General features: G+C 40.0%; 1 protein-coding gene across 2 annotated transcripts; it reads left to right on the top strand.

Moving 5' to 3' along the window:
* The first annotated feature begins 4,581 nt into the window (after nucleotides 1–4,581).
* Nucleotides 4,582–5,845, top strand: LOC100590282 (selenide, water dikinase 1-like). 2 transcript variants are annotated; one of them, XM_012503844.2, is made up of 2 exons: nucleotides 4,582–5,331; nucleotides 5,539–5,760. In XM_012503844.2, exons 1-2 carry the CDS (start codon nucleotides 4,582–4,584, stop codon nucleotides 5,758–5,760), a joined length of 972 nt encoding a protein of 323 aa, XP_012359298.2. The 2 variants fall into 2 exon arrangements, with proteins under 2 accessions (XP_012359298.2, XP_003281726.2); XM_003281678.4 differs by having other exon boundaries at nucleotides 4,582–5,845.
* Nucleotides 5,846–24,253: the final 18,408 nt, after the last annotated feature.

Genomic DNA, 24,253 nt, shown 5'->3' with positions numbered 1-24,253 from the left:
AGCAATAATAAAAATTATTAGTCATAGAGTAGGAATACTTTGGTAAAAATACTGTATCTGTCACTAATCAAATAGCTAGATATTAAAGACAAGATATTGACTTGTTAGAAAAAAATATTTTTGGTTTGCTGTTAAGAGTATTTTTTTTTTTTTTTTTGAGACAGTCTCGCTGTCGCCCAGGCTGGAGTGCAGTGGCGCAATCGCGGCTCACTGCAGGCTCTGCCCCCCGGGGTTCATGCCATTCTCCTGCCTCAGCCTCCCGAGTAGCTGGGACTACAGGCGCCCGCCACCTCGCCTGGCTAATTTTTTGTATTTTTAGTAGAGATGGGGTTTCACTGTGTTAGCCAGGATGGTCTCGATCTCCTGACCTCGTGATCCGCCGCCTCGGCCTCCCAAAGTGGTTAAGAGTATTCTTAACAAAAATCACCAACAGATGGGGAATAGTCTTTGGAAAATTGTAGGTTCTAAGTAAATGTTTATAGTGTTGGCACTTTATTAGTGACACCACTTTGGGTAGAACTGAAAACAGCACTGTTTTCTCACAAACATGGCTGTAGGGATAGAAGAGTAGAGGCGATATTAAACATTTAATCATCAGTATGGCAGACAGACCCTCCGTTGGAGGGTCTGTTGGATGGATGCTGGCCCTTGGTGGAAGAAACAGGCATCTGGACCCCCTGCTGCATCAGTCCTTACAGTCTAGTTGCTAGATCCTGGGGAGAAGACTCGTCTGATAAACTACGAGGTAAGCTGAAGAAGCTACCTGTGAAGACTGGGCCAGTGGGTACCTGCAGGACCCATCCTGACCAAGCCTGGCCCTGGGCACTGGCTTCAAAGGGAGAACACACCTGTATTTGAAGCCAGTTTCCACCCACCAACTGTTTATCCTGAGCATGACAATTCCTCTGATTTACAAGAGATTTTGATGAGTACTTTAAAAAAAAAAAAAAAAGAAAGAAAATCAATGTTAATCCCTGATTCCTGGAACATCTCAGAGACTTAAGCCCCATACCAGGTGTGTCTTGCAGAGAGAAAAATAAAATGACTACCGATGTATTTATTTCTTACTGTGAAAGAGTTATTCCTATACCTTTTGTACCTTTTGATACCATGATTTGGGTTTTATGGACCTAGATGTGAAATGTGCCCTGTTAAACACATGTGGAGGGAAGGTGGGAATTCATCTTTCCAATTCTCAACCAAGTGGTTTTACCTGTTTGCCCATCTTGCTTACATATCTCATTTGAATTGGATCTTACTAAGACTACTTTTGAATTTGGGGAGTGCTTTGGAAACCAGAGAGGGGCTTGGGGAGGAAGAAGGAATTGGAGCTTCCTGAGGTCTGGAAGGGGAGAGGGATGTTTACTAAACCCAGGGGAGTGACAGGGAAAAAGCAAACATACATGCATTGAAAAGTCTTGTTTATTTGAAAAGATTAACTGTAGTTTTCTACAAGAAATGATCATCTGGAGTTGCCCATGTAATTAAGAAAATTTGAATTATATACTAGATGGGCCTGTTAATAATTTATTGTCTCTGAGTTTCAAATCCAACCTACGTTGCTACTTTATCATAATGGAGCCAATCATCATAAATATTTATTTTCAAATGGCATGATGTTAAGCTTAGACAATAAATGGCAGTAGAGGGACACGTGGGAGAGTCAGCTTCCCTTCCTGGTCTTCATGTGCTCCTCTGTCTGGGATCCAGTAGCATAGAACACCTCTTCACTGGCTGCTTCTCTCAAGTCCCTCTTGGCTGGCTTCTCACCACCTGAGCACCCTTGCAGACAGGTTGCAGTGACTTCTGAGGCTGCAACCTGAAGTTATGTGTAACTATTGCTAAGCATGCATATTATGAGAAATAGATGAAAATTCTGTATAGTGTGAAACATAGATATATATTTTCTTAATGTTAACTATTATTCTTTAAAAGACATTACGAGGTAACAGTAAATATGAGGAAATATGAGGAAAAAAAGAGAAAAATCATCACCCACACCTCAGCAGCAAAATCAATGAGAATATACTTTGTATTCTCAAAGGTCCTTGTCTGAAACTAACCAAAACTGCAGCAAAATTAGATAATTTTATTTATTAGTGGGAAAATATTCTCCTTTTGCTACTTACAAAAACATTTTATGCATTGAATAAGATAATGGTTAGGAATATTTAATTTTTTTTTAACAACTTTTCAATTGGATCCAAAGACCCACTTTCAGAATTGAGGCAAGTGTAGCACTGAATACTCACTCCACAGCGAAACAAGCACAATGGGTGGACAGTGTATTAAAAGTATTAAAGTTTCTGGAAGTGCCTTAAGCTTGTAAACCGACGAGGAAACATCTAACCAAGAACATCTCAGTGAGAATTAATGTTTGTGCAGCTTGGGCCACAGCCTGCTTTCTTCCCCTTCTCTCCAATCTGGGTGAGTATGGCCAGGAATACTAGATTATCTCTACTTGCAGATTCCAGCCAGGGTATGCTTCTAATCAGGAGGGTCAGGCCACCATCCTTTCTCATCCTCACAAGCTTCATAGGCAGAGGGTAAATTGCAGTTGAGTTTGGCCAACAGGCCATGTTGGCTTTCAAGTTCCACCTATGTAGGAGATATAGGAGGCTCAACTCCAGAATAGAAGGTCAAAATGCTGCAGTTCCTGTCACTTGTGCACCAGATGGCATATAAGGTGAATGTTCTATGCCACCAGGAGCAAACCAAGACAATCAAGCTCTCACCTCAGACCCATGGTTTACTCATGAAACAAGAATGTCAGTCCAGCAGAAGCTGAGAGTGTCTCTGCCCCACGTCTGGAGCAGTGGCTCAGAGATTTCTCCCAAGAGGAGAGACAGAGGGCAGGACATTCAAATCCAAGGTTGCTCTCAAAAATAAATGGAAATCGCGGGGATAAGCAATTTCAAGGAGCCTGGTGGTTTCATGAGAGCTGCAGGCTAATCCATGGAGTGGCTAGTCTAAGATAATAAGGGAAAGAGAAGAAGATCTCACTGGGGGGATAGAACAAACCTCAAAGCCTGGCCTCAAAAATATCTCCTGCAAAAGAATGTGGACAGAATCATAAGAATATGGAGCCCAGAGCAAGGTCAAAAATAATGAAGCAATCAGGTGGAAATTTATTAGTGATTCAGCCTCCAGCCTCCAGAATTGTGAGAAAATTAATTTTTGCTGTTTAAAGCCATACAATTTGTGGTACTTTGTTTCACTGGGCCTAGATAACTGAAGCATGCCCTTAGCAGAGCCTCAAAATATATAAAACAGAACCTGACAAAATTGCGAGCCAAATAGCAATTAAATAATAATGATTGTTCTACTCATTTTCATAGAGGAAGAGAACAATCTAGCCAAAATGACCATGAGACTAGACAACCAAAATAATACTATAAACCAACTGGCATTAACAGACATCTACAGAACGTTTGACCCAACAACAGCAGAATATTCTTTTCAAGGGCGTATGAAGCATTCTCCAGAATAGAGCATATGCCATGCCACAGAACTACTTTCAGTTTATTTAAAATGAGTGAAGTTATACAAATAAATTATCTGAGCTCAATGCAAGAAAATTAGAATTTGAGAAATAATAGAGTACGTGGAAGTTAAAAAAGTTTCTAAAAACCCAAAAGAGTTAAAGAAATCACTAGGGAAATTTAAAAATAATATGAATGAAAATGGAGATAAAATACATCAAAATGTATGAAATGCAACTAAAGAATTGCAAAGAGGGAAATTTAGAGTAGTAAATAACTACATTTAAAAAGAAAAAATTTTACATAAATAGCCTCACCTTCCACCTTACTATGCTGGAAAAAGTACAAGCTAAACTTAAGGTAAGCAGGATAACAAATATTCTAGTGAGAATAATCAAGAATAGAATAGAAAAAATAAGGAACGTAAGCAAATTCAAAAAAAAAATTTAAACCTTCTACAAAATTAAGAATCTTTTGCTAGACTGATCAAGAAATAAAGTCTCAAATTACTAAAATGAGGGGAAACAAGGTAGAGAATATTACTATGGACCTTACAGATATTTAAGAAAAAGATTGTAAGAGAATTTTATAAGCATCTGGGTGTCAACAAACTGGATGACTATAAAAACACAAATTACCTTAGACCACAGGCACGTACGATTACACCCAGCTAATTTTTAATTTTGTTGTTGTTGTTTTGTAGAGAAAGAGTCTCGGTATGTTGCCCAGGCTGTGATTTGTCTGTTCTTTAGAGTTTCACAGAATCTAGGTTTTGCTGATCCCATCATAATGCAGTTTGACATGCCTGTTTTCTGTATTTTCTATACATTTATACTTAGAGGTGGAAGCATATTCGCAATCATATTCAAGTTGAGTTTTATTTTCAAGAATACTTCGTAAGTTTTCTGAGCATAAACTCACTCATCTGTAAAAGAGGCCTAATGATAGAACCTACCTCACAGAGTCATTGAGAGGGTTAAACCCAACAATCTGGAGGACGCGGAGGGTGCAAAGCGAGCCGGTGGATCCGTAAAGAACTCAGCCAACCCGCAGAGGGAGGGGAGGGGCTGAGCTGTGAGGAGAGCGGGGCCCAAGAACCATGTCTACGCGGGAGTCCTTTAACCCAGAAAGTTACGAATTGGACAAAAGCTTCCGGCTAACCAGATTCACTGAACTGAAGGGCACAGGCTGCAGAGTGCCCCAAGATGTCCTGCAAAAATTGCTGGAATCTTTACATGAGAACCACTTCCAAGAAGATGAGCAGTTTCTGGGAGCCGTTACGCCAAGGCTGGGCATTGGGATGGATACTTGCGTCATTCCTTTGAGGCACAGTGGGCTTTCCTTGGTTCAAACCACAGATTACATTTACCCGATCGTAGACGACCCTTACACGATGGGCAGGATAGCATGTGCCAATGTCCTCAGTGACCTCTATGCAATGGGGGTCACGGAATGTGACAATATGCTGATGCTCCTTGGAGTCAGTAATAAAATGACCGACAGGGAAAGGGATAAAGTGATGCCTCTGATTATCCAAGGTTTCAAAGACGCAGCTGAGAGAGCAGGAACGTCTGTAACGGGCGGCCAAACAGTACTAAACCCCTGGATTGTCCTGGGAGGAGTCGCTACCACTGTCTGCCAGCCCAGTGAATTTATCATGCCAGACAATGCAGTGCCAGGGGACGTGCTGGTGTTGACAAAACCCCTGGGGACACAGGTGGCAGTGGCTGTGCACCAGTGGCTGGATATTCCTGAGAAATGGAATAAGATTAAACTAGTGGTCACCCAAGAAGATGTAGAGCTGGCCTACCAGGAGGCGATGATGAACATGGCGAGGCTCAACAGGACAGCTGCAGGACTCATGCACACGTTCAATGCCCACGCCGCCACTGACATCACGGGCTTCGGGATTTTGGGCCATGCGCAGAACCTGGCCAAGCAGCAGAGGAACGAGGTGTCGTTTGTAATTCACAACCTCCTGGTGCTGGCCAAGATGGCTGCGGTGAGCAAGGCCTGCGGAAACATGTTCGGCCTCATGCACGGGACCTGCCCGGAGACTTCAGGCGGCCTTCTGATCTGTTTACCACGTGAGCAAGCAGCTCGGTTCAGTGCAGAGATAAAGTCCCCCAAATATGGTGAAGGCCACCAAGCATGGATTATTGGGATTGTAGAGAAGGGCAATCGCACAGCGAGAATCATAGACAAACCCCGGATCATCGAGGTCGCACCACAAGTGGCTACTCAAAACGTGAATCCCACACCCGGGGCCACCTCCTAATCTAGACAGAAATAGCTGTTTGGTTTTGTTTTTAAATAGATCTATTTCCCTTATCACTTCAATTAAAGACTATAAACAACAAAAATCTCATTGTGTCTACACATCGGGGTGACCTTAGGTCGGTTTGTAAGTGGATACAATTAATAAAATAAAATCCATTGCCTTCTTTTCCTGTTACATTAACTGAAGATGCACCTAATCTTGAGGCAGCTTCTGAGTTGAGAATTAGATTGTTATCCAATACTGTTGATTCATTTTGAATCTTTAGACACTTAGCTCTTGCCGCATATGTTCTTTTTAAAGGTGGTCTCACATAGTACAGACATTACCAGTAGTCGTGTCAAATAGCAGTTGGTGTCTTCATTTTATGTATATTTATCATAGAAGTCCGATGTTTTTTTTAAGCGTCTTGAATAGTTTTCTGGAAAGACAGAATTGGTAAGTGGCACATGACGGTATCCCAGTCCTAAGAGGGTTGCATGATTCCTTTGAGTGTTTGATTTGAAAAGCCTAGTCTTGTCTCTCAAGAGCATCTCGGACCCAGAACATTCTCCAGTAGTGCATTCAGTTTAACACAGCAAGTGCTTCACTGCATGGAAAACACTCTGAAGACAAAAAAGAAATCTTATTTCTTTTTTTGTAGCCTTCCTGATATTTACAGTAATACCATTAACTGTTTTATCGATAGCAAAAAAGGATACTTTTTGCAATGTAATTAGATGTTCTATAGTGCTACAAGGAATTGCCTTCCGAATGGAGGTTCATGTATAATACTCATTTACAATTCAATATATAATTACGCAAATAATTTTTAAATATAATCAATAATAAAGACTGTTCTGTGGATGGTAGTGTTTAATACATTTTATATTTTGTATAGTGATTTCAGGCCTTTTGTTAAAATCAGCAGCTATTTAGCCTAATTCTTAGCATTATTTTGTCCTTTGCGCCAGTACTTTTTTGTGCACGCTTTTTATGATCTGTGTTAAAAACCTGCATTGCCAACATTGCAGCTCGAACTTAAACTTGTTATTCAAATAAATATTTAATTTTTTAAATTGCTCTTGTATAATCAGATGCCCATTTGAGTATTATTTTAGAAGCGTTGGGAGGGTTTTGCCTAAAGTGCAATTTATTGGGAAAAACTAGATTTTAGTTTTATAAAACTTTTAAGTCTTTCATGGGACCTATATTTTCTTGAATTAAATTTTGTAGTTCTAGAATAAATAGGCAATCTAAAAAGGTGTTCTCTGTGTTTCGTAAAGTGGATCAAGTGCCCATCTTCATGAGAGAAAAAGCACTTTTCTGGTGCTTCCTGCTCTGGTGCTCACAGGCACCAAAGCCACACATGTAAACTGACTTCTTGCCAAAGGAAATGACCCCTGGGAAGATCAAGCTCCTGGAAGAGGCTTGAACTCGGACGCGCCCTCCTCCAGGAACCAGCGGGCAGGGCAGCCTTCATGCATGCACCTCCAGCCTTCATGCATGGACCTCCAGCCATAAGCATGGTGTGCAGTATGGAAGAGCCTGCTATGGAACTGAAATTGATTGGACATTTTATAGGAATTGATACAGATGTTGGTCCTCAAAAGCTACAAACCAGTGGTCTGCAAAATAAAGTGTGTTGGAAACCTCTGAGTAAGATTAAAAAAAAACAACCCAACAATCCTATAAAGTGCATAGCATAACGCTTTCCACATAGACATTAATGGCACATGTGTACATATGTAACAAACCTGCACGCTGTGCACATGTACCCTGAGGAGGGAGGATTGCTTGAGCCCAGAAGTTCAAGGCTGCAATGAACGATGATTGTGCCACTGCACTCCAGCCTGGGTGATGGAGTGATATCCAAAAAATAAAAAATAAAAAATAAAATAAAAAAAAGACAAACCAGTTCTTTTGACAGATGCATTTTCAGAGAAAATAAAATTAAAAGCAGAACCCATAGACTAAAAGAGGCTTAAGAAAATATATCAGTCATAATATATGGATCTTATTTTGATCATGATTCAAAGAAATTAATGATGTTCATGATAGAATTTAGCAACCATTTGCATGCTTATTGGACGTTGGATGATATTAAAGAATTATTGTTAATTTTTCCGATGTTCTCTTTTTAAGTGTGATAATTGTGGTTATATTTCTTAAAAAATCCTCACAAAAGTGATGTGCATGATGTAATGCATATGTTAATTAGTTTGATTTAGTCATTCCCCAATGTATACATATTTCAAAATATATTGTACAAAATAAATATATACAATTTGCATTTTCAATTTAAATACATAAATTTTTATCTCTTAGAAAATCATACTGAAATACTTGCAGATGAAATAACATTATGTTTGTGATTTGATTCAAATCAGTAGGAAAGGAGGACATCGGGTGGGAGTATTGATAAAGATTAGCCATGTGTTGTTAATTGTTGAAACTGAGTGATGGCTACGTGGGGGATTCTAATACTATTATCTCTACTTCTGTGGATTTAAAATCCTCTATAATAAAAATTTTAAATAACATCATCAAAATAAAAAAAAAAACACACAAGTTACCCAAAACTTAGTCAAACAACATTAGAATAGACCTCAAGTAAAGGTAGTAATTTTAAAGTTATCCTAAAGAAAATTCCAGGCTCAAATGGCTTCACTGGTGAATTCTACCAAACATTGAGAGTAGAATTATTGTCAGTCTTTCATAAACTCTTTCCAAAAATCGAAGAGGGACCACATTACAACTCATTTTATAAGGTCAATACCCCAATATCAAAGCTAGACATAGTTACAGATAAAAAACTACAGACTAGTATTTCTTAAAAATATGAACATAAAAATGCTCTAAACAAATCAAGAAATTCAGATCCAACATATAAAGCATTATATACTGTGTCCAAGTGCTATTTATCTTAGGAATGCAAGATACGCTTAGCATCTGAAAATCTAACACTACACCGTATCAATAGAAAAGTCACCTGATTGTCTCAACAGATACAGAAAATGACAAAATTCAACATTCTTTCACGATAAAAACACTTAATGAACGAAAAATAGAAGGGAATTTCTTCAACCTGATAAAAGTCACCTGCAAAAAACCTACAGTTAACATTATATTTAATGAAATATTGAATATTGTCTGCCTAAAATCAGCAGTAAGACAAATTCTATTCCACAGTATACCGGAGGTTTTAGCTAGGGCAGTGATGCAGGAAAATTAAAGGCATAAAGATAGGTAAAGAAGATAAAAATATAACTATTTACAGATCACATGATCTAGTACACAGAACATCTTAGATATCCATTAAAAACTATTAGAATTTAAGAACAAGTCCAGCAAGGTTACAGAGAAGATGAATATGCAAAAATCAATTTTTTTGGGGGGGGGCTGTGGGCGTTGGGGGATACATCATCCCCTGTTGCCCAGTCTGAAATGCAGCAGTGCAATCTCAGCCCACTGTGTCATGGACCTCCTGGGCTCAAGCAATCCTCCCACCTCAGCCTCTTGTGTAGCTGGGACCATGGGCTCACACCACCATGCCCAGCTAATCTTGTTTATTTATTTAGTATTTATTTATTTTTTTATTTTTTTAGAGACGGAGTCTCGCTCTGTCACCCAGGCTGGAGTGCAGTGGTGCAATCTTGGCTCACTGCAAGCTCTGCCTCCCGGGTTCACGCCATTCTCCTGGCTCAGCCTCCTGAGTAGCTGGGACTACAGGTGCCCGCCACCACGCCCAGCTAATTTTTTTGTATTTTTAGTAGAGACAGGGTTTCACCGTGTTACCCAGGATGATGTCAATCTCCTGACCTCGTGACCTGCCTGTCTCGGCCTCCCAAAGTGCTGGGATTAGAGGCATGAGCCACCACGCCTGGTCACTAATCTTATTTTTTATAGGGATGAGGTCTCACCGTGTTGCACAGCCTGGTCTCAAACTCCTGAGCTCAAGGGATCCTCCCGCCATGGCCTCTCAAAGTGCTGGGATTACAGGTGTGAGCCACCACACCCAGCCACAAAAAGCAATTGTATTTATCCACAGTAGTAATAATCTGAACATGAAATTTAAAAAGAAAACGATCCCTTTACCATAGCATCTAAAAACTCCAAAATAATTAGGAATAAATTTAACAAAATAAATACAAAATATATATTCCAGAAACTATAAATGTTGAAAGAAATTGAAGACCTGAATAAATGGAAAAATATTTCATGTACATGGATCAGAAGACTTAATATAGATAAGATGGCAATACTCCCCAAATTGATGAGCAAATTTAACATGATTCCTATTAAAATCTCTGCTGGCTTATTTGCATACATCAACAGGCTGATCCTAAAATTCATATGGATATTCAAAGGACTTAGAATAGTCAAAACAATCTTTAAAAGAAAAAAAATGAATATTCATACCTACCTGATTCAGCACTTTCTAGGAAACCGCATTGATCATGATTCCATTATGCTTGAATTAGACACATTGATAAATGAAATAAAATTCACGTTCCAGAGATAAAACCACTGACATTACCAGTCAATTTGATTTTTGACAAGATGCCAAAACAATAAAGAAAAAAATAGTTTTTCAACAAATGGTGCTGAGACAACTGAGTATCCACAAGAGGGTACCCCTTCCTTACACTATGCACAAAAAGATTAATAAATCATAGACCCAAATGTAAGAAGTGAAGCTCAAACTCTTGAAGAAAATGTAGGAGTAAATCTTTGTAACCTGGCATTAAGCAAAGTCTTCTTAGATATGACATCAAAAGCACAAGAAAAGAATTAACTGGAATCCATCAAAATTTTAAACTTTGTATTTCAGAAAACATTAGAAAAGAAAGAGATGATCTACAGAATAGGGAAAAGTTTGCAAATTATATACAATATAAGTAATTTGCATCCGGAATACATAAAGATCTTTTGAAACTCAACAATAAAAAGACAACTTACCAAGTATGGGCACAATAATCGAATAGAGGCTGCCCCAAAGAAGATACACAAATGGCCAAGAAGCCCGTATGAAAATGCTCAGCATCCTTAGCCATCAGGGAAATGCAAATCAAAGCCGTTCTGAGATACCAGTTCATGTCCACTAAAGTAGGTACAATCAAAAAGACAGTTAACAAGTGTTGGTGAGGAGGTGTATGGGTGTTTCACTTCCCCATGGCTGGTGAGAATATAGAATGGTGTGTCTATTTTGTAAAACACTCCAGAAGTTCCACATAACATTGCCATATAAACCAGCAAATCCACACCTAGGTCTGTATTTAAGAAAAATAAATGTGTACATGTAAAAATGTGTATGCAAATGGTTATGGCAGAGTTATTCATAATTGCAAAAAGTGGAAACAATACAAATGTCAATCAACCGATGAAAAAACATGGTCTATATCCATCGTATTAAATAGGATCCGGAAATACAAAAGAAGTGAACTGCCGATTTATTCCACAACTTGACAAACCTTGAAAACCTACTAAATGAAAAGAGCTAGTCACAAAACACATTTTGTACGATTGCACTTACATTAAATGTCCAGAATAGGCCAATCCCTAGAGATGAAAATAAATTAGTATTTGCTTTGGGCCGTGGGGAAGGGGCTGAGGGAAAATAGTGAGTGGGTACTAATGGATATTGGGTTTCTTTTTTGTGGTGATGAATGCATAACTCCAGGAATATATTAAAAAGCACTGAAGAGTACACTTCAGGTGAATATTGTGGTATGTGAATCATTTCAATATAGCTCTGATTAAAATAAAAAAGCAGCTCAGGACTGGAGAAGAGCGCAATATAGGATATCGAAATTCCATTTGGCTATAATTCTCATTTCCTGTTATATCACATGACACCTATATTAATTCAGTTTGAGAATGGGAAAAAAAAAGAAAGGAAGGTGGTAAGAAGACTGAAAGAAACAGGTTTCTCAGTTTTCTAAAAGAATGAGATAGAGCTCAGTACCTTGAGTGGAAGGCTTATCCCTCCAGCTGCAATTCCACTTCCCGTCTACTTCACTTACAGGACTATAATTTAGCCTTCCAAGACCAAGACCCAGTTTGGATTTCACTGCCTCTTGACATTCCCACAATAACATCTTCCTGCACTGATTATATGAAGCACAGCGCGGTATTATACACGCATGCAATGGACAGATGTTCTTCAACTTACAGTGGGGTTATGTTCTAATAAAAACATTGTAAGTTGAAAATAAGAGTAATGAAAATGCATTTAATATACCTAACCTGCAAAACATCATAGCTTAGCCTTCCCTACCTTAAACACACTCAGAACACCTACATTAGCCTACAGTTGGGAAAACCACCTAACTCAAAGCTTATTTTATAATAAAGCATTGAGTATCTCATGTCATTTATTCAATACTGTACTGAAAGTGAAAAAGCAGAATGGTCGTCGTATAGGTACTCAACGGGCGGTTTCTACTGAACGTGTTATCACTTTCACACTATTGTGAAAGTGTAAGAGTCCCAAGTTGAACCATGGTAAGTCAGGGGCCATCTGTAGTCAATCCTGTAACATAGCCAATCTCTGTATTTTTTGTTTTAATGTATCTACACTGATTGGATCATCAGCATCCCTTGCTTTAAGGGGAGTCCTGCTGGGTAGGGTGGGGCTGGGCTGAGAGATCAAGAAAACTGATTCTCTTTGAAGTTTTGGGAAGAAAGTATCTATAATCCCAATTTACCCTGCTGTGTTAGTTTTATCAGTGTTCCCTTTCACTCTAAGTGTTCTAATTAAGAGTGATTATATAGAGTCACCCTAATAGCATCCTGATCTGCACCAACGTGGATTGGCCAGCACAGGCTAGAAGTCGTGGCAGAGTGTTTAAGCCATGAGAGGGCCTGGGCCAGTGATGCTTGATTTCCTACTGTCTGCTGATAGCATAGAAGAGACAAGGAGTTCACATCCTCAGTGGGAGAACATGAGAGAGAGTGGAAGATCATTGACTCACAGCAAATGGGGACTGTAAATGAGCAGTTCCTACATGGATTGCCCACATTGGTCTGATGGAGGATTTGGCTGGGTTAACAGAATCACCAAAGGCCAGGAGAGGTGTGTAACCATCAGGGTAATAGCTGGGTTCTATGGAATCTGTCACACTTTCTGCAAGGCTGGATTGCAGGTCATTCTATCTGGATACTGTGGTCAAGAATGCAACAAAGACATTAACAGGGCCTGAAGATGCTGAAGGATGAGCCAGCTGCCTCTCCACTGGGGCTCAGCACGAAGCCATATTCACACCAGATGTGCTTCCTCCCACTTATGATGCCACCAGAATGACTTGTTTTTCCTGAACCCAGGAGCTACCTTGGGAAAGGAAGAAAATAGGAAAAAAGAGAAACACAGCAAGGCTGAGGATTTGAGACTCAGTTTACCTGAAATGGAATGGTTTTCACTGGGAGAGACTAACAGTTAATTTTCTCATGTAAGGCTCAGAATATTACCCCCAAGCTATGTCACTTTATGTCACCAGAGGGAATAGGAGGTCCAAACCAGGAGGATGCCACATATAGAAAGTACACACATTTGTTTTGAAGTTTGGGTATGTGTCTCATTCATCTTTTTTCCAGTGCCTGTATCCCAGGTGCTAACCCAGACGTGAGGATGCCTTGGTGAAGACAGTCCCTGTGCTCGCAAAGTGTGCACATCAGTATGTGTCTACTAAAGATAAATGAGAAAACATGGTTTGAAAGTCTATTTCATCATGCTGAAGGAGACTTGTGTGTTCACCATTCACACCATCCTGCCGTGCCATATTATTTTAAAATACCAAGATGGTTTGTGGTCCTCCAAGAGGTGAATTAACAGTGGGGGATATGGAAGAACACACAACTCCACTCTCAGAATGGAAGTGAAGTAGGGCAATGCCTGTTTTTCAGCAGGTCACTTAGAAGTCAGACAGAGGATTAAGAAGTTAAAGCCTCAGCAGAGCAAGATTTCCAAATCCCAAGTATTGGAGAGATGAAATGGACTTTATTCCTTTTACCATTAGAGGAAGAGGAATGGAAGGAAAGGATGCTCGTGTTTGGAGGAGCTCTAGTTTGTAGAAGGTCAATTATTTTCTCACCTCTGAGAATGGGGGTGGTTATGGGTACTTTACTGCCAACCCCCTCCCCCCAAATTCCTGCAGTATCTTAGGCCACACATTCTATCCTGTTCACAGGTGATTGTATCTGGAAGTGGCTGACTCACTGCACTAACAAACTCACAGCCATAGGAGAAGGACAAAAAGCCAGTAGAGAAATTACGTGCTTGCAATACCTTGTGGGAGAGAGAAGGACAGATGGGAAAAGACTGAGATATTAAAAATGTGGAATCACATTTGGATTGGCAAATTATTTTTATTACCATCCAATGATATCACAAGTCAAACAAGCTATGGAGAGATTAAATATCATGACACCAGCTCTCGAGTGAATGGGAGGATAGTTTTATAAAGACTGAAATACTGTGAGAGAAAGAATCTTACTCTGTGGTCTTAAGAGCTGTTTTAAGATTGGGCATGATGCTTTCATAATAGTGAGACAGGGATCTCTCCTGGCTATCCTTCCCAGATAACCATGGATCAGTGAAAGAATAAGTATGATGAGGAAGAAGATGCAAGGGAGAAAACAAATGAGGAGGAGAAACAGGAGAAGAGGGAAGAAGGAGAGGGAAGAAAAGATGACAGAGGTTGACAAGGACTAGCCATGGAGATGTAGGGGGGAGTTAAAGAAAAACAAAGCAAAACACTCACTTTGATATTGTCTTCAAATGAGTATCATGAAAGGAAATTTAGCCTAAATATTGAACAAATGTTGAAGTTTATTGTTTAGTAGGCAATGGAAAGCTGTGTTTGGAAAAACATGAACAAAAAAGTTTGGGCAAACAAATGCCAACAGTGTCACAAAGAGTTTAGTTATTCTAAGAGCTCATAAGCCAGTTCAATTTTTTTAGCTTGATTTAAATGTTTTTTTTAAAAATATTTCAGAACAAATATAACTCTGACTTGGGATATGTTCTTCATTCCCAGCTTTTTAAAAATTTTAATATCGTGTACAACAAATATTTCCAATAATACTATATTTATCAAATTATGAGAATACCACCAACTGAAATCCATAGAAAAATAACAAGCCATTTAAAATTTAAATTCAGCAGCAAAACAACATGGCACATGGATATATATGTAACAAACCTGCACATTGCGCACATGTACCCTAAAACCTAAAGTATAATAATAAAAAAAATTAAAAAAATTAAAAAATAAAAAATAAAATTTAAATTCAAAGAACAGGAGAAACATTATTCCAAGATGACTTCAGCGATGAGAGTAAGGTTATTTTTAATTATATTGAAATTTTACAGTGTGTTTTTACAGCATTGAAATCAGAATTTCCTGTGAACATTTCTTCCTTCCCTTAGCTGTAAGGAAATGCTCAGCTGTGGGTGCTTTCTAAACATCACTCAACTGGCCTCAGAAAGGCAACAAAAGTCTGTTTCATGGAAGAAAAATTAAAAGAAGTGATTAGCTTTGATTTCTTTTCACATTTCAACTTAGTCTTGCTCTAGATTCTTCAGAGTAAAAAAAAAAAAAAAAGAAACAAATGTTGACAACTCATTCTGTAAACAATGTTCAAAGTCTTTAAAAATTTCCTTATGTCTGCACAAAGCTCCCAGGGACACATTCCAGCTAAGAATCTACTTCAATTCGTGTTCAATTAAACCAATTCATGGCAAGGAAAGGAGTCTCTATACAGATTATTTAATTGATCCATTACTGAATGTGTAATTCCTGCACCTGGATCAATTCAAATGTCCTCATTCCCTGCTCATCCCCTCTATTTTTTTTCTCTTTTTCCCTCTTAGACTACCAAGCAGACATCCTTCTAAACTGTTAATCTTGGCTGTCTTTGTGCCACCCAAGAGTGGCCAGAGGTGAGAGTTCTGACTTAAGCACAGACAACATTTTTCTTTACTTAGCACATCAAACCTGTTGAAAAATTGTTATGAAACAAATATTTTCTCCCTTCTTTTTCAAGAGTCAGTGCATTATAACAAATCTTTTCAGTTTTCTGAAATATCTTACCTTTCTTGTCCACGTGAACCAAATCAAGGTGCAAATTAAAACGTGATAGGGTTGGACAAGCTATTCTCTTTTAAAAAAATCCCAGGCCCAATGGTAAAGCTAACAAAATATTTACCTTAGAAAGCATTTCGCATTTACTTTTCTTATTTGGGGAAAGAATTAGTGAAATAATTGGACAAAAGTCATTGAAAAGGAGTTCCAAAAAAACAGAATGATCTAGTGGGTTGAACACTGGTTTTTAGGATCCAAACAGCTGGAATTCCATTCCTGAACTAACAAAGTAACACAATGGTTTCCAGGTTTGACTAAGGACCCTGTCCTAAGCTGTAGATTTGTGTAGTGATAACCCCATCTCTCATGTGGGTTACACAACAGGCCCTGCCTCGTGTCCCTGCTCCTGACCCTGTCTTCTGAAATTGATCTGCACTGTTCTGACAAACCGCTTTCTAGAATTCACATATAACTTTTTGACTAAAAAAAGCCTACGGCTCTCTATTTTCTGCATTATAACAGTGCTTGTCAGGCTGAGTGAGCAGAGAAAGCAGCACTGCCTGGGGCAAGGAGGAGAGCTGGCTGACTTCTGAGACTCCTGACCCCACCTTCACCCAAGAAACCCGAGAAAGTGTGGATCTTACGTGTTACTGATTTTTAAAGGCGTTATCACAAAACCTTTTAAAAACCATTAATGAAGAGAATATTTTGATTTCAAATCTTTGGCAGGGTAGGCAAGACCTACTTTGATGAGACTCAGGCCAAAATTTCAAACCTTATGCTTTAAGCTCTTGATAATAACAACTTATTCATAACCTCTGAACATGAACTATTCGATTTCTTCTTACACGAATGCATTTACACAGTCTTGTCCCCAGCTAAATCCTCCTTTATTTATTCATCCATTCAGCCACAGATGATTTTTCAAGATTCAATTTGAACCTAATTTTAAAAATGGTCCATATCCTACTAAACCTAGATCTCCTCCTCTGGACTTTTGTATATATCATAACAAGTGTTTAGCATAATTCAAAGAACATTGCTTAGGGAGAGCCTACTCTGGGTTTGCTTCTATGTCTGAATCAACTTAGCATGTCCTGTGTTTTTCATATAATGGATAATCAATAATTATTGTATTGAATTTAGCCCAACAGCAATTGAATTATCAATTGAGTTAATTATAAACTTGAACACTGCAAGGAATTTTAGACTATTTTGGCTAATAGGAAAGGAATGCTGGAAACAAGCTCATTCCGTTTGACTCCTTCCAGACCTTCAGGAGCTTGATGTGAGATGGGTATAGTTCTCTTATCAGAGACTAAAAGGAAAGAAAGCTCAAAAGACAATGCCATACTCTCTAAATGAAATTTTAATAGCGAGAGCACAATTGTTTCTTACAAAGAAGATCTGTTTGAAGAGTTTGGTGTGGCCTCCCTGGAGCTCTTTTGGTAGGAAGATGGAACAAGGCACTACTTACTTAAAGGCAAATACAGATCAGTGGCAGGGACCTGGAAATTACCTCCCAAAGGCCAAGAACTAAGGAAGAGAAAGCTCATAGAAGGGGCCTGGGGGTCAGGTTTCAGCAAAGACAGTATGATTGTCAGAGTCAGTGGGACTTTCTCATTATAACAATTCTTTTCAGTTTTCTGAAGTATCTTGTTATTTTACCTTTCTTGTCCACGTGAACCAAATCAAGGTGCAAAACGGCTGGTGTCAGCATTCTGCCGTATTTTCAGATTACAAGTATCATCTGGGACTGCAAATTGTGTTATTGGCTACATTTAGAGAGCCAATTCAGATCAAAACACGTGAGTAGATTTTACCTGGAACCAAACCTATTCCTTCTGGAGCCTTCCTCTTCTCAATTAAAGGCAAATCTATTCTTTCAGTTGCTTGTGCCAACACCTTGGAGTGGTCTTTGACTCTGTATTCCTGACATCCCTAATGTAGCTTAGAGGCCAGTGTCTCCCCACCTCCTCTGGAAACAGCCCCAGGGAACTCTTGTCATCACAGGCCTAATTTCACCACTTCTGCCCTTGTCCCTCTACATCTCTGCACAGGAGGCATTGGAAGGAGCCCCTGGAATATGCCAGGCGACAGCACTCCTCTGCTTACAGCCTTCTCATGGAGGGAACCCAAAGTCCTTAAAATGACTCGCACACCTACGTGATCTGGCTTTTTTTTTTTTTTTTTTTGAGATGGAGTCTTGCTCTGTCGCCCAGGCTGGAGTCCAGTGGCGCGATCTTGGCTCACTGCAAGCTCCGCCTCCCGGGTTCACGCCATTCTCCTGCCTCAGCCTCCCGAGTAGCTGGGACTACAGGCGCCCGCCACCGCGCCTGGCTAATTTTTTTGTATTTTTAGTAGAGACGAGGTTTCACCATGTTAGCCAGGATCGTCTCCACCTCCTGACCTCGTGATCCGCCCGCCTCGGCCTCCCAAAGTGCTGGGATTACAGGTGGCCTTTGGTTTTCATGACCTCATCTATTCTTCTCCATTCTGATCCTTCACCTGCCTCCTCTGGCCTCTGATATTTTTCAGCCCTGCCAGGTACATTGCCCATCAGGGGCTCCTCCTCTATCCCGAGCCTTCTCCCTCCTCTCCTTCAACCTTTATTTCATGCTACCTTCTACAATGTGGTGTCACCTGACTGCGATGGTTCAAGTGTAACTCCCAGTGCTTCCTCTCTCTTCCCTCTTATTTTTCTCTGTAGAATTATCACCTGACAATTTCTTCACAAAAGTGAAAGTGCTGCTATGTAGACAGGTCGGGGTCATGGTCGGCAGCTCAATGCTTAACTGGAAGGGTAAGTGCATCAAACACGGAATTCCTTACATTAAATGAACTCCGACAAAAATTACATGCCAAAGGATTCAGACTGAATGTAGAACCAAATAATATAAGTACCAAACACTGGTCTAAGAGCTCATAAACGGCTTTCCTGTACATTAACCATTTCAATAATGAGATTCCTAAACTGCTATTAGTGCTTTTTGAAACAGGAGAATGGTACAAAGTAGGAGTAAAGACAAAATGAGGAAAGGTAAAATGAACAGAGAAAAACACCGTGAATGACTTAATTGGACCCAGATTATTTAGACAATATTTAAGGATTGTCTAACACATTCCTCCAGGTTATCTGAATGGATGTTGTCTCTGGGCTAACTTCTCTTATTGTTTCTGAGTTATGTAAAACTGAATTATTTTTAAATAACTCAATGTAAATGATTATTTTGTATGAACATGTAAATAAGTATTTTTGGGATTTCCCTCAAGCGACATGTCAATTCTGTGTCTTTTAAATGTATTTGAGCATTACATACTTTTTATGTATGAGGATTCTATGAATTATCTTTTGAACTTGCAAGGTCTTGTTAATTTCCTCATTAATAAATCAGTTAAAATCTTTGACACATTAGTTTTATATTTGTGTGAAATGTTTAATTTTTAAAATTATCCTTCAACAGAACGGAAGCATTATCACATGCCAGGCCTTACTGAATTTAATTCCAACAACATTATTACGGAAAAACAGTCTTAGAAAAATTCTTGTGTTCCCCAAGCTCACAAAATGGTGTCCTACTTAAGAAAATCAAGAACAATAAATTTCACAACAAAAGTCAAACAGATTGGTAAAAAGCTGGAAGAGGCAATAGTGACCACTATATTGGAGCTTATTTCTGGAAGACATTGGGTTAGACTGTGTCTAATTTACTATTTTGACAAGGTTCCTATACAGGTAGATCACCCAAGTGCAGCACATAGCTGTCAGCAAGCCTCTCGACAAGATCATTCACAAGATGCATGTGCCTAACAAAACATGGCTCAGTGTTTGGGTGGTCACAGGGCTGCACTTATGCTTAAGAATTAGAACCACTGCATGGTGTTTAATAACGAAAGCCCATTTTAGAGAGAGGTACAGGGAGAAAACAACCCAGAACATTACACCTAACTCTGCGGCGACTGGTTGGAAGGAACTGGGAATGCTCACCCCACTTGCGGAGGGCCAGCGAACGCAGAGGGAACACGACCCATCTTCAAAGAAAGATGCAGCTATCAAGCGGATAAGAGAAGTTAGACCCTTCTTCTTTGGCGTCACAAAGGAGAATGAGGAGAAATATATAGATGTTAACAGGAAGCTGGGAGGTGTGTCTAATGACTACGCTACAAGGAAGGTGTTTTCAATGATTAGGGTATAAAAAAAGGTGTTTCCAGGGGGTAGGCTACAAAGAAGGTGTTTCCAATGATTAGGAATATCAGCTCTCTTAACAGGGACTTTATAGAGGATGCAAAACAGTGAATAGGGGGGTGGAGCCAAGATGGCCAAATAGGAACAGCTCCTGTCTCCAGCTCCCAGCCCCAGCGACACAGAAGACGGGTGATTTCTGCATTTCTGCTTGAGGTACCGGTTTCATCTCACTAGGGAGTGCCTAACAGTGGGTGCAGGACAGTCGGTGAAGCACACTGTGCGCGAGCCCAAGCAGGGCGAGGCATTGCCTCACTCGGGAAGCGCAAGGGGTCAGGGAGTTCCCTTTCCTAGTCAAAGAAAGGGGAAGCAGACGGCACCTGGAATATCGGGTCAGTCACATCCTAATACTGCGCTTTTCCAACGGGCCTGGAAAACGGCACACTAGGAGATTGTGTCCCGCACCTGGCTCGGAGGGTCCTATGCCCACGGAGTCTCGCTAATTGCTAGCACAGCAGTCTGAGATCAAGCTGCCAGGCGGCAGTGAGGCTGGGGGAGGGGCGCCCGCCATTGCCCAGGCTTGCTTAGGTAAACAAAGCAGCCAGGAAGCTCGAACTGGGTGGAGCCCACCACAGCTCAAGGAGGCCTGCTTGCCTCTGTAGGCTCCACCTCTGGGGGCAGGGCACAGACAAACAAAAACTCTGCAAGAACTTCCACAGACTTAAATGTCCCTGTCTGACTGACAGCTTTGAAGAGAGTAGTGGTTCTCCCAGCATGCAGCTGGAGATCTGAGAACGGTCAGACTGCCTCCTAAAGGGGGTCCCTCACCCCTGAGCAGCCTAACTGGGAGGCACCCCCCAGTAGGGACAGACTGACACCTCATTCAACCCTGTACTTCTCTGAGACAAAACTTTCAGAGGAACTATCAGACAGCTGAATTTGTGGTCTCACGAAAATCCGCTGTTCTGCAGCCACCGCTGCTGACACCCAGCCAAACAGGGTCTGGAGTGCACCTCTAGTAAACTCCAACAGACCTGCAGCTGAGGGTCCTGTCTGGTAGAAGGAAAACTAACAAACAGAAAGGACATCCACACCAAAAACCCATCTGTACATCACCATCATCAAAGACAAAAAGTAGATAAAACCATAAAGATGGGGAAAAAACAGACCAAAAAAACTGGAAACTCTAAAAAACAGAGCACCTCTCCTCCTCCAAAGGAACGCAGTTCCTCACCAGCAACGGAACAAAGCTGGATGGAGGGTGACTTTGATGAGTTGAGAGAAGAAGGCTTCAGACGATCAAACTACTCTGAGCTACGAGAGGAAATTCAAAACAACAGGAAAGAAGTTAAAAACTTTGAAAAAAAATTAGAAGAATGGATAACTAGAATAACCAATAGAGAGAAGGGCTTCAAGGAGCTGACGGAGCTGAAAGCCAAGTTTCGAGAACTACGCGAAGATTGCAGAAGCCTCAGTAGCAGATGCGATCAACTGGAAGAAAGGGTATCGCTGATGGAAGATGAAATGAATGAAATGAAGAGAGAAGGGAAGTTTAGAGAAAAAAGGATAAAAAGAAATGAACAAAGCCTCCAAGAAATTTGGGACTATGTGAAAAGACCAAACCTACGTCTGATTGGTGTACCTGAAAATGATGGGGAGAATGGAACCAAGTTGGAAAACACTCTGCAAGATATTATCCAGGAGAACTTCCCCAATCTAGCAAGGCAGGCCAGCATTCAGATTCAGGAAATACAGAGAACGCCACAAAGATACTCCTCGAGAAGGGCAACTCCAAGACACATTATTGTCAGATTCACCAAAGTTGAAATGAAAGAAAAAATGTTAAGGGCAGCCAGAGAGAAAGGTCGGGTTACCCACAAAGGGAAGCCCATCAGACTAACAGCTGATCTCTCAGCAGAAACTCTACAAGCCAGAAGAGAGTGGGGGCCGATATTCAACATTCTTAAAGAAAAGAATTTTCAACCCAGAATCTCCTATCCCGCCAAACTAAGCTTCATAAGTGAAGGAGAAATAAAACACTTTACAGACAAGCAAACGCTGAGTGATTTTGTCACCACCAGGCCTGCCCTAAAAGAGCTCCTGAAGGAAGCACTAAACATGGAAAGGAACAACCGGTACCAGCCACTGCAAAAACATGCCAAATTGTAAAGACCATCGAGACTAGGAAGAAACTATAGCAACTAACGAGCAAAATAACCAACTAACATCATAATGACAGGATCAGATTCACACATAACAATATTAAAGTTAAATGTAAATGGGCTAAATGCTCCAATCAAAAGACACAGACTGGCAAACTGGATAAGGAGTCAGGACCCATCAGTGTGCTGTATTCAGGAAACCCATCTCACGTGCAGAGACACACATAGACTCAAAATAAAGGGATGGAGGAAGATCTATCAAGCAACTGGAAAACAAAAAAAGGCAGGGGTTGCAATCCTAGTCTCTGATAAAATAGACTTTAAACCAACAAAGATCAAAAGAGACAAAGAAGGCCATTACATAATGGTAAAGGGATCAATTCAACAAGAAGAGCTAACTATCCTAAATATATATGCACCCAACACAGGAGCACCCAGATTCATAAAGCAAGTCCTCAGTGACCTACAAAGGGACTTAAACTCCCACACAATAATAATGGGAGATTTTAACACCCCACTGTCAGCATTAGACAGATCAACGAGACAGAAAGTTAACAAGGATATCCAGGAATTGAACTCAGCTCTACATAAAGTGGACCTAATAGACATCTACAGAACTCTCCACCCCAAGTCAACAGAATATACATTTTTTTCAGCACCACACCACACCTATTCCAAAATTGACCACATAGTTGGAAGTAAAGCTCTCCTCAGCAAATGTAAAAGAACAGAAATTATAACAAACTGTCTCTCAGACCATAGTGCAATCAAACTAGAACTCAGGATTAAGAAACTCACTCAAAACCGCTCTACTACATGGAAACTGAACAACCTGCTCCTGAATGACTATTGGGTATATAATGAAATGAAGGCAGAAATAAAGATGTTCTTTGAAACCAACGAGAACAAAGACACAACATACCAGAATCTCTGGGACACATTCAAAGCAGTGTGTAGGGGGAAATTTATAGCACTAAATGCCCACAAGAGAAAGCAGGAAAGATCCAAAATTGACTCCCTAACATCACAATTAAAAGAACTAGAAAAGCAAGAGCAAACACATTCAAAAGCTAGCAGAAGGCTAGAAATAACTAAAATCAGAGCAGAACTGAAGGAAATAGAGACACAAAAAACCCTTCAAAAAATTAATGAATCCAGGAGCTGGTTTTTTGAAAACATCAACAAAATTGATGGACCGCTAGCAAGACTAATAAAGAAGAAAAGAGAGAAGAATCAAATAGATGCAATGAAAAACGAAAAAGGGGATATCACCACCGATCCCACAGAAATACAATCTACCATCAGAGAATACTACAAACACCTCTATGCAAATAAACTAGAAAATCTAGAAGAAATGGATAAATTCCTCGACAAATACACCCTCCCAAGACTAAACCAGGAAGAAGTTGAATCTCTGAATAGACCAATAACATGTTCTGAAATTGCGGCAATAATCAATAGCTTACCAACCAAAAAGAGTCCAGGACCTGATGGATTCACAGCTGAATTCTACCAGAGGTACAAGGAGGAACTGGTACCATTCCTTCTGAAACTATTCCAATCGATAGAAAAAGAGGGAATCCTCCCTAACACATTTTATGAAGCCAGCATCGTCCTGATACCAAAACCTGGCAGAGACATAACCAAAAAAGAGAATTTCAGACCAATATCCTTGATGAACATTGATGCAAAAATCCTCAATAAAATACTGGCAAACCGAATCCAGCAGCACATCAAAAAGCTTATCCACCATGATCAAGTGGGCTTCATCCCTGGGATGCAAGGCTGGTTCAACATACGCAAATCAATAAATGTAATCCAGCATATAAACAGAACCAAAGACAAAAACCACATGATTATCTCAATAGATGCAGAAAAGGCCTTTGACGAAATTCAACAACCCTTCATGCTAAAAACTCTCAATAAATTAGGTATTGATGGGACGTATCTCAAAATAATAAGAGCTATCTACGACAAACCCACAGCCAATATCATACTGAATGGGCAAAAACTGGAAGCATTCCCTCTGAAAACTGGCACAAGACAGGGATGCCCTCTCTCACCACTCCTATTCAACATAGTGC

The sequence above is a fragment of the Nomascus leucogenys genome, unplaced genomic scaffold (assembly GCF_006542625.1).
Source record: "Nomascus leucogenys isolate Asia unplaced genomic scaffold, Asia_NLE_v1 Super-Scaffold_576, whole genome shotgun sequence".
In the NCBI taxonomy this organism is placed as follows: Eukaryota; Metazoa; Chordata; class Mammalia; order Primates; family Hylobatidae; genus Nomascus; species Nomascus leucogenys.
Note: the sequence above shows the minus strand (reverse complement) of the source record. Positions and strands in the feature narration are given on the sequence as shown.